The 11,063-nt window shown below is 34.2% G+C and overlaps 2 protein-coding genes across 2 annotated transcripts; both read left to right on the top strand.

The window, feature by feature from the left end:
* Positions 1 to 1,518: 1,518 nt before the first annotated feature.
* Positions 1,519 to 6,966, top strand: LOC104111295 (pentatricopeptide repeat-containing protein At5g04780, mitochondrial). The gene is made up of 2 exons (XM_009620973.4): positions 1,519 to 3,958; positions 6,277 to 6,966. Exon 1 carries the CDS (start codon positions 1,698 to 1,700, stop codon positions 3,570 to 3,572), a length of 1,875 nt encoding a protein of 624 aa, XP_009619268.1. The 5' UTR covers positions 1,519 to 1,697; the 3' UTR covers positions 3,573 to 3,958; positions 6,277 to 6,966.
* Positions 6,967 to 7,669: 703 nt separating this feature from the next.
* On the top strand, positions 7,670 to 9,710 carry LOC104111288 (small ribosomal subunit protein eS17). Its single transcript, XM_009620964.4, has 2 exons — positions 7,670 to 7,810; positions 9,025 to 9,710. The coding sequence occupies exon 2, from the start codon at positions 9,049 to 9,051 to the stop codon at positions 9,484 to 9,486; it is 438 nt and encodes a 145-aa protein (XP_009619259.1). The 5' UTR covers positions 7,670 to 7,810; positions 9,025 to 9,048; the 3' UTR covers positions 9,487 to 9,710.
* Positions 9,711 to 11,063: the final 1,353 nt, after the last annotated feature.

Genomic DNA, 11,063 nt, shown 5'->3' with positions numbered 1-11,063 from the left:
AAGGACAAAAGGGAAGTTCTGATTACATATATTATGTACATACACGTTTATCAATTAATTATAATTTTATATCTTTCATTTTATTTTTTGTAGCATATTTTTTTGGTTCATTTTTTAAAAAAGTGACATCTTTTTACATTTGAAATCAACTTAACTTCAAATTTTTTATTTTATTTTTAATGATTATGACACCAAATATGCCATAATATCTTTAAGATTATGAATTTTAAAAGTCTTTTTTTAAACCCTTATCAGTCGAACTCTACTCATATAAATTGATACCGAAGGGTTAAGTCATAAACTTAAAATAATGTCTAAATTACTAGATAGGTCCTTCAACTTAGCACAATTTGTTAGTTAGACACTCAAATTTAACTATCGAACAAATAGAATCCTCTACTTGGCAAATGTGTAGATGTTTACGTCTCCTAAACACATATGCCCCTAACATAAGGAGTTAGAATTTGAACTTTATGAGTTTTAAATTCTGGGATAGGAATATCATGTATTAGTAACTTTGTGTTCTGAATGTATGTATTTAGTAAACTTTTTAATACAAATACAAAATTTGAATAAGCTAATCAGTTAGGCTTAAGCCATACCATGAGTTTATTACTAAGATGATCACTCAACTATCCTAAATTATCTACTAAAGTCATTTTTCTTTCGTTTGTAACAACAAAGTTACTTAACTATGCCAATATCACTCAACTAGATTTCTCAAACTTTTGATCGTCAAATACCTATTTTACCCTCTAAATTATCAACTTTTATCTTCTTTTTTTATTTTTTAGCTTTTTAATATTATAATTTTTTTCTCTGTTTAATTTATATTATGGACTAAACTTGGAATAAATAAATTTTATTTATAAATAAGAAAAAATAAAAATAGTATTTAAGCATATATAACTTTGGAACAATAAAATTAGTAGAAATTTTATTTGACCATTTTGTTCAAAATAATAATTTTGATATTAACAACAAAAACTCAAAAATCTATTTAAACAATTGAGAATGAAAGAAATTTTTTTTTTAAATATATACTCCATGCACGTACTATAGAAAATAATTATATAAAATAAAGGTGCTTTTATAATATACATTATATATTCTTCATAATTACGCTCAATTATATTATTATTTCGACATTATATATGCTAGAAAAATAATATTTTAATTATTTTTAAATAAAATTTATTTGTTCTATAGGTAGGTTCATAATGTTGATTAAAAAGAGAAAAAATATATAATATTTAAAAAATTTAGAAGAAGAAGAAGAAAAAGAAGAACAAGATAAAAGTTCATAATTTATAGCGTAAAATAGGTATTCGACAATCAAAAATTTGAGAAATCTGGTTGAGTGACGTTCTGAGTGCTATATGTATAGTTAAATGACTTTTCTGATACAAACGAATGAAAGATAACTTTACAAGATAATTTTGAATAGTTAAGTGACCATTTAAGCAATGTACTCGCAATCATCTAAGTGAATCAATTAGTGACACCATAGCGAACCATGACCACCCCAACTTTTGCCAAGTACAGGTGTATGTGCCAAGTTTGAAGGGCTATTTAGTAATTTGACTTAAATTATTTGATTTAATTAGTGGAAATGAAGTATTTCGTCTGATTCTTTCTCCTCGTATGAGTACTTGGTACTCCAGGTATGCTTTGAGCTCTTTGGTTAAAGGCATGAAATGAAAGCCTTGCAAAGATGCAAGATTTTCAGTTCGTATTTTTATGCTCAAAGGAGAAATCTATCCTCAGTCGCAGATGCTACACTTCAGAAAGCAGCTGAGGAAGAAGAATTCGACAGCGTTTGGAAATGCAAAGATACAAATATTCTACCCTTTTTGCACCGCACAGTACAAGAATGCGCAAAGGAAAGAGCTGCAATGAATGGACAATGTGTGCATTCCCAGATCATAAAGCTTGGATATGAAGCAGATACATTGACAACAAACATGCTCATAAATATGTACTCAAAATGCGGCATTGTTGATTTTGCTCGTAAAGTGTTCGACGAAATGCCTCATAGAACTCTTGTTTCTTGGAACACCTTGATGGGTTCGTATATCCAGAAAAAAGATGGAGAAGAAGTTCTCCATCTTTTCGTTCAAATGCAAAGGGAAGGGACGCAGTTTAGTGGGTTCACAGTTTCAGGTGTTCTTTGTGCTTGTGCTGCCAAATTTGCTGTTTTCGAAAGCAAACAATTGCATGCTTTTGCACTGAAGGTATCACTGGAATCAAATGTTTTTGTTTCTACTGCTTTGCTTGATGTTTATGCTAAATGCGGGTTGATGAATGATGCTTTTCGGGTTTTTGATTCCATGCCGGAGAGGAATGATGTTACTTGGAGTTCAATGGTTGCTGGGTATGTCCAAAATGAGCTATATGAGGAGGCTATAATGTTTTTTCACAGGCTACAAAAATCGAGGGTCGAGCATAACCAGTTTACGCTTTCTTCTATTATATCTGCTTGTGCTGCATTGGCTGCTTTGTTAGAAGGGAACGAGGTGCATGCTATAGTCCGGAAAACTGGTTTTGGTGCCAATCTTTACGTGGCTTCCTCTCTTGTAGACTTATATGCAAGATGTGGATGTATTGATGAAGCCTATATTGTGTTTTCAAACGCTGAGGCGAAGAATGCTGTAATATGGAATTCAATGATTTCTGGCTTTGCTAGAAATGCGCGACCTTTAGAGGCTATGACATTGTTTGAGAAAATGCAGTTAGCGGGATTCTACCCGACTGAAGTGACTTATGTCTCGGTTCTATCTGCTTGTGGCCATATGGGTTTGGTTGACAAGGGGCGGATATATTTTGACAAGATGAAGAAAGAGCATAACATATCTCCCAATGTATATCATTATTCATGTATGGTTGACATTCTTGGTAGAAAAGGCCTGGTTGAAGAAGCTACGGATTTCATAGAAAATATGCCCTTTGCTGCAACACCTTCCATGTGGGGTTCTGTCTTGGCATCTTGCAGGGTCCATGGAAATGTTGAGGTGGCTGAAATTGCTGCTAAACATCTGTTTGAGCTCGAGCCTAATAATGCTGGGAACCACGTCTTGCTTTCAAATATATATGCTTCCAAGAGAAGGTGGGGCGATGTTGCATCAACAAGAAAGCTTCTTAAAGACAGTGAAGCGAAGAAAGAAAGAGGCAAGAGTTGGATACAGATAAAAGACAAGGTTCACACATTCATGGTCGGGGAGAGAAATCATCCGAGCATTATAGAGGTTTATTCAAGATTGGATGAGTTGTTGGTAGGTATGGAGAAATTAGGTTACAAAGGTAAAACAGAGCATGACCTGCATGATGTGGAAGAGAGCAGAAAACATGAGCTTCTAAGGCATCATAGTGAGAAGCTTGCTTTTACATTTGGGTTGATGTGTTTGCCTTCAAATGCTCCTATAAGAATTATGAAGAACCTCAGGATTTGCGGGGACTGTCATTCGTTTATGAAGTTTGCTTCAAAAGTAACAGGGAGGGAAATAATTGTCAGAGATGTTAATCGTTTTCATCATTTTGCTAATGGATCATGTTCATGTGGAGAATTTTGGTGAAAGATGTGACTGCTTAGGATTTAAGATCCTTTCTCTGAACCAAATGTTTGGTTCAGAATGGTGGAAAAACTAGTTTAAAATCTGGTTTTCAGATATGAACATGTATGAGCATCAGAGGTATTATATCGCATTAGGAGTATCTGCTATCTCAACATAATAGTTTTACCATAAGAAGCTGGTGAAAATCCGTTTTTCCTCTGAGCATTTGATGTGATCACAAACTATGTAAACAAGCTGGACTCTGGGCAATTCCTTTCCCAAAACGATGATGAGCAAAGCCCATCAGGTACACCTTATAACACCACCAGGTCAGATTCTTATGGCATCCAGCCAGGGGTAAGAAGGCACCTGCACACCGTCATTCCTCTTGTCAACAATGACGTGTGGTGAGTGTCCTTTTTCTTATAAGTTTACAATTCTCTACTTTTCTCTTCTTTGAGAGAATCTTTTTCATTCTTAGATTATCCAAATTGTAAAATATAGCTAGTTGGCTGACACCTTTTTTGTTTTCTTTTCCGAATAACTTATCAAGTATTTGAGTTGTTTTGTCTTAGCACAACCTTTATTTTCAGTAAGAGCACTTTCTTGGAACCTTTTCCTATAAATGGGAAAAAGGAAAAAACCCATCATCAGCTTAAAGTAGCTTATTAAGGAGCTGAGGAATATAGAGAACAATTCCAGCATGTGTTTGTTGGACTTTATGGAAAGAAAGGAACCAAAGATATTCTTAACCAAATATTTTTTTTTTTATAAGGAAAATGTGTAGCAGGTTGATATGGTGAAGTTAGGTTACAAAGGTATAACAGAACACGACCTGCATGATGTGGAAGAGAGCTGAAAACATGAACAACTGAAGAATTTAGATTTTTGAGGAACCAAAGATATTTTTGGCCAAACTGCTGCTGCTCATACTCTAGAATTTAGATTTTTAAGTTTGCTGACGCTCTAGTGTAACTTAAAGAATTATATGAGGAGGGGAGCATGTTAGACTTTATCAGCTCATTTATAATTTATATGGTGGATTTTTGTATTAAGAGGATTCCCCTCTTTTTACGTATAGGGGACTCAACAACCAGCAGTAAATACTTGCTTATTCTTATCATTAGTATTTTTGATTATCAAAAACTAATACTTTTCCTTAAAAGATAGCTAAAGTTTGACAGAAGCAACTTCAGTTATTGTTACTATTTGTTGCGTTAGTCAGAAAAAGAACTGGTCGGTCCAATGTGTAAGACCACCTGCATTATACAGCAAGGTAAAGTGGAAGGCTGGAATTACCTTCTGAGGTTCTAGACGGTGAGACAAACGCATAACCAACACTTAATTTCTTTACGGATCTGTGTGTTCCAAAAGCATAACTTTGTAAAGTCAAACATACTTTTCATTCTCAAGATGCTGCATTTTGTTTGGTTAAGTTAAAATTCATAACAAATTCTTAACTTTCTCATGTCAGTTGTATGTAGTGAGATTGCATGTTGATTGATATCTTCTTGCAAAAGGCAATTACTATTCCTTGGTGTTGCATTGTGTGTAGAAGTATTTGCAATATCTGTTAGTAGCCAATGACAGATATATTCAAAGAAATTAGGAATGAAACAAAACCAACAACAACAACATACCCAGTATAGGAATGAAACAAAACCAAAAGTAAAAAATGGGGAGAATGACCCCGGTGTGGTGCAGAGTAGGTTGTTTGGACCCTTAACTTTTAAACAAAGCAAATGCATGAACTTACGAACCATAGTATTTAAATCTGGTTTTTCTTTGAGAGTGTCTGGCATTACGGAAGTCATTTCCTATGGAAATTGTTTTCCGGGAAAATATGGAAAATAATTTTTGTGAAAAATGTTTTGTGTGTTTGGTTGGTAAGTAGAAAATGTTTTCCAAATGCAAATATATCTTAAAGATTAATCATATTATAGAAAATCGGAGAGTGTTCTGATGTAATTTTTTGATACTTAAGATTAATAATAATGTTCAAATGTTAGTTGAAACAAGTTATATGGATTAAAGTCTAGAGTGTAAGGAAAATGATTTCTGCCTCTAAGTGAGGGAAGTAATTTTCCCCCATTTGATGGAAGTATCGACCATACACTAGAAAATGACTTTCTTATGGATGTTATTTTTCTGAAAAATAACTTCCGTCATACCAATTCCCTCGGGATGCCCCTAACATCCGTCATACCAAACATATCTTGAGTGTGTGTCCAATAAACCCTAGGCCCAATTTTTAAGGTGATTCAGCAGGAGAGCTTTCTCTTTTATTATTTCCTACAATATAAATGGGCTATAGAACCTCCCTTGTTCTTCTAAAACAAAATGTGAAAGAATTATGGTAGTCACGAGACACAAAAGGATCATAATAGGTGAACCTTTTTTTGTTTGTAAAGAAAGCTACTGATTTGAAGTTTCTTCTTGATCAGGAAACATGGAAGTCTAACCAACACAATCCACTTTATATAAGCTTTGTCTAAACAAGGCTATCCCACTTGCTTATATATTTAAATGACAAGTAGAATGAATGTCTCTAGTTGTTTCCTTTACATGCATGAACTTTTACGTTTAGGTGTATGTATGTATCATTTATTTAAGAGTTTTGTTTTTTAAAATGGAAGTGGTAGGAAACTAATTTTGTTCAATGAAATAGTATGCTGTTTTAAGCTCTCCAGTAAATGCTGAAGGTGCTTATCTACCTGTTTTACAGGGTCAGTGTCAGTGTCACCAAAGGAAAGTTATCCATGCAGATGATGAATCACGGCTCACCTAGAATTCTGTTGTCCTTGTGAAAACAAGTAAACAATGGATGCTTCACGATCCCATGAGAATTCTCTTGGATGCTGCTTTCTAACTATTTTCAGGTGAGTATTTTGGAGGTTTAGAAGGGAGCTGCAAAGCTCATTTACTTTCCTGAATTTTGTATTTTTCATTTGCAACGGGGCTACAGCGTACATTACTTGAATCACTAGCAAGGGCCAAGTGGGAGCAGTGGCGGAGGCAGCCAGGATTTCCGCTAAGGATGTTCAAAAAAGAAAAGTGAAAAACACACTAGTTGAACCTTATAAAGGTCTTGAACCCCCTTGACCATTAAGCTATGCTTTTGGGCTGTGTCAAAAGGGTTCAAAAGATAATATATAGATGTAAAAAACACATATTGCCTTATAAATACAGTGTAATTTTTCGGTGAACCCTCTAAATCCGCCCCCGAGTGGGAGAAAGGATATGATATATGGACTAATGTGGAGGGACTTCCTTCCAGGACCAAGTTTCATTGCCAAAAAAGATGTACAGTTCTTTTAGCATAACTGGTATGGGAAGATTTTATTCTACATGCTGTTCATGCACCGAGTTAAAGTCATTAGGGGTTAATATCAAACAATTACACATTTTACTTTTGTATGCTATCGTTTAACATTTTATGTTTTTTTTTCTTGATCATGGGTGGGTTCCTTAATTTGAATTTTAAAGAGTTCCATTATAATGTCTGAATTTGTTACCTTTTTTATTTTTAGGAATCATAAGTGATGCCTTACATTACATGAATGGGTATTAAATAACTCTTATTTCCTAAAATTATAAAAAATAATATATTCAAACACATGTTAATTTACCAAAACTAACTTTAAGTGACACCAATGTATATAAAATACATGCAAAGTATTTATAGTATTGGTATAAACACCGTGTGAATAATTTTTTTTTTCTGAGACACACTAAACACACCCGCTCATACAATCATAATAGAATTATCTGCCATAACTATACACTCTCTTTGTGGAAGTTAATAAACATGTATTAACAAAAAGAAGTTAAAAAAACATGTGATATTTTCAACTGCACATCATATATATCAATCAATTCTCTACACATCATATGATCAGTAAATTTTGAAATCGTTATGCTTCGTTCTTACTCCTATATTGAATTTTTTTATAAAAAAAACTACTCTATGTATTTTCTTCCGGAACTATGTTTTTACAAGCAAAAAATATTAACTGTAAATATTATATTATTATCAGATCATAAAATACAAAAATCCATTTATTCTTTTTTCAAGTTTTATGACATACGAGCGGCCCAAAAGAATAGGCCCAAAAAGATAGCAATTTTTAGCAGCCCATGCTGTCCAAGTGAAACTTAAAACCCTAATTCCCTTCAGCTTCCCCTCTTATATTTTTTCCGCTGCAAGCATAACATTGCTCACTTGCCGCACTCGAGTCGTCTCCGCTCCAAATCTTCAAGTAAGTTCCTCTACTCCTAGTCTATAGGAATTTTATACATCTTTCTATATCGTTTGATCACAATTTTGAATTCTTAGTGAACATATTCTTGTTACATGCTTCATCGGTTTGTGTATCTAATTATTTCAGTTTATATGTATTTTTTTTAATCTTATTTAGGTTAAAAGACTGTTTGATATTCCTAAAGTAAGAGAAAGATAGTTAATTTTAGAAAATGAGAATGTTTGGTTGTGTTGTGTGTTCATAGTATTCTATGTGTGCCTGTTTCTGATTTTGTTTTAGGCTAATACTGAAGGGTTGGATGTGTAATATGATTAAACGAATACGTTTAGGAATTTTTAGTTTAGTAGATTTTTAATTTGAAGACGATAGGAGGAGGTTAGTTCATTAGCTATTGTCTTCTTATATGGTAGCACTCCACATGCTATTATTGAGATTGTTAAATGATGCTTGTAGTATTAAAACTTTAGCTTAGAACAGTTAAAAGAACAGGTGTTTGTGATGCAAATAGATCTGGATTATGCATGCGCATTGTGAATATGTTGGGCACTGATACGGAAAGGTGCATAAACTCTGGAGCTAATGCACTGGATCTTGTTTATTAAGGATTTGCTTCAACTTGAAAATTTTATGTAGATCTGTAAAGGGAAATATGTTGCAGTCTTGTAAAGGGAAATTCTCCTTTTGATCTCTTTAATTAAAGTGTAGCATTATAAAAGCTGCTTAAGAATATCAACAAGTTTATCAAGGATGTGTAAAACCCACTAATAGGAGTTTTTTGGGTTTTGACTTTTTCATTATATCTTTTCTTGATTTTTATTGGTTTTTATATAAATACACCCACCCATGTTTGTTCGTTGATGATAATTTCTTGCTGTATATGCTTCATAGGTAAAGATTTGTTCACCTGTGTAGGGACAAGTGAGAGATTTAGAGAACTTCTACTGTTAAAGAGATCTTATTTGCTTTAAAAGACAATAATTTACAAGCAAAGAAGTATTGGAATTATTTAGGCCCGAATAGAAAGCGAACAGTCACAAACTATTCATTTAGTTGATGCCAACTTTGTTTGCAACTGAGGCGTAGTTGATTGATTGATATGCTTGACTCTAATTTGGTACATTGATATTAATTGATTCACAATGATCTGATCCAGTATCCTGATTTTTATGAACTGTGTTTAAGTAGATTTTCTTATTTCATATATTTAACAGGGTTCGTAGCAAGAAGAATCAAGGATGGGTCGTGTACGCACCAAGACCGTGAAGAAGTCTTCTAGACAGGTAATTGAGAGGTACTACTCAAAGATGACCTTGGATTTCCACACCAACAAAAAGATCTTGGAGGAAGTTGCCATAATTCCTTCAAAGCGTCTCCGCAACAAGATTGCTGGGTTCTCCACCCACCTTATGAAGCGCATTCAGAAGGGGCCTGTTAGAGGCATCTCCCTGAAATTGCAAGAGGAGGAGCGTGAGAGACGTATGGACTTTGTTCCTGATGAGTCTGCCATTAAGACTGATTTGATTGAGGTCGACAAGGAGACCCTTGACATGCTTTCAGCTCTTGGCATGTCTGACCTTCCCGGTGTTGTCAAGCAGGCTGCAGAACCACAGGCAGTGGCAGCTCTCCCAACCTATGGTCGTGGTGCTAGTGGTTTTGGCGGCAGGAAATACTAAGAACAGATTATAAGACCTCATGAACAATTCTAAGCTGAACCATTTTGGTAGGTTTCAATCTTAAAAAAACGCTGAAACTTTTGGTAGATTACATGTGTTAGATCTCCCTATTCTGTTCAAGGATTATTAGATGCCAACCTCATTTTGTTTATGTTTTGAGAGATGATAAACTCACTGTTCCTGAATCTTGGTTCTAAATGCATGTGATTTATTTTCCTTAATTACATTTGCTGCTGCAGTACATAGTCCAATGTCATTCTTATATTTAGTTGATCCACTATTATGTTTGTTTCAGAAGTGGATTTGCCTCCTGTTTCATCCACAGGATAAAGATTAAAAGTGCTTCCATATGGATTATTGATTGTTTCCTGTGAATCTCCATTGGGTTTCTTCAGAATCCAGTTTTAAGCATCTTGTTTAATACCTATGTTAATGTAATGATATTGTATTATGTATTATCCCACCAACTTAGTTATTGCTCGTGCCCTCCTCCAAGCCATCTCCTAAATCCTAATACTGAAAGGTTTTTTCTTTATACGATGAAAATATTGTGTAAATTATTGAATTATCTCTACGAAAACGTAAGAAAAGAAAGAAGAAAAACAAAGAAATCTGCTTAATCTTTGCACCCGTGGCTGTTCTTGCTTGGTTCCCATTCGTCTCCGAGTTCCAAACAAGGCTGCTTTTCAATCAGGACTTCAGCAGAGGACCAGAGTCGGATCTTGGTGCACAATTTAGCATGTGTGCCGCCATATAATTTTAGACCAATATTAGAAAATACATACATAAAATACGTAAGTTGACGGAGAAATCATGAGTTCACGTGCCCTGCTAAATAACCTATAAATCCGTCCCGGGATTCAACGCGTTCTTGCTGGTGGGAAGAAGCACAAGTGAGTTTAGTTATAATCACACAACAAACATACTGTATCTTTGGCAAAGATGAAGCATGACTTCTACAGCAGTGCTCAAAATTCCACATCCAGTTAATGTGTATATAGCAGAAGTAAAATGACGCAAGAACAAACAGGTTTTAATGGTACTTTGAAATGGATTACTGATTGACAAGTTGTCCTTGTGTCATTGGATTTCTTCAGCGTCAGTGTTAATCATCCTGTTTAGTCGTACCCTATGTTACTAATCCAATGATATAATATCCCAGCCTAGTTATTGCTCGTGCAATCGTCCACGCCATCTTCTATTACTGAAAGGGTTCTTAATGCAATGAAAATTTTGTGCAAATTTATGGAATTGTCACTATGAGAGCATAAGAAAAGAAGAAAGAAGAAAATAGATTAGAACTTGGAGGTTCTGTTTAAAATTATGAAAAAAAATAAGACGAATGTGGTCGGAATTAAACAGTCCTTGAGCTAGTGTAGTTAAAATAATAATAATAATAATAATAATCAAGGACCAGAGAGAGAATTTTATTTGAATCACTGTATTTGATAGTAATAAAAGCAGGAAGAAAAAAGAGGTTGACGGAAAAAGGATAACATACCTATTTTCAAGTTTTGCAACAGTGTTTGATGCTAGGTAAAGTGTTACTCCGAATCATGGGTGGCTCGACTATAAGG

This window comes from Nicotiana tomentosiformis, chromosome 5, assembly GCF_000390325.3.
Source record: "Nicotiana tomentosiformis chromosome 5, ASM39032v3, whole genome shotgun sequence".
Lineage (NCBI taxonomy): Eukaryota > Viridiplantae > Streptophyta > Magnoliopsida > Solanales > Solanaceae > Nicotiana > Nicotiana tomentosiformis.
This window is presented reverse-complemented; position numbering and strand designations above follow the sequence as displayed.

What these genes read in the sequence shown, in the direction of transcription:
- LOC104111295 (XM_009620973.4), top strand. Translation starts at nt 1,698, where the DNA reads ATGAAAGCCTTGCAAAGATGCAAGATTTTCAGTTCGTATTTTTATGCT.
- LOC104111288 (XM_009620964.4), top strand. Translation starts at nt 9,049, where the DNA reads ATGGGTCGTGTACGCACCAAGACCGTGAAGAAGTCTTCTAGACAGGTA.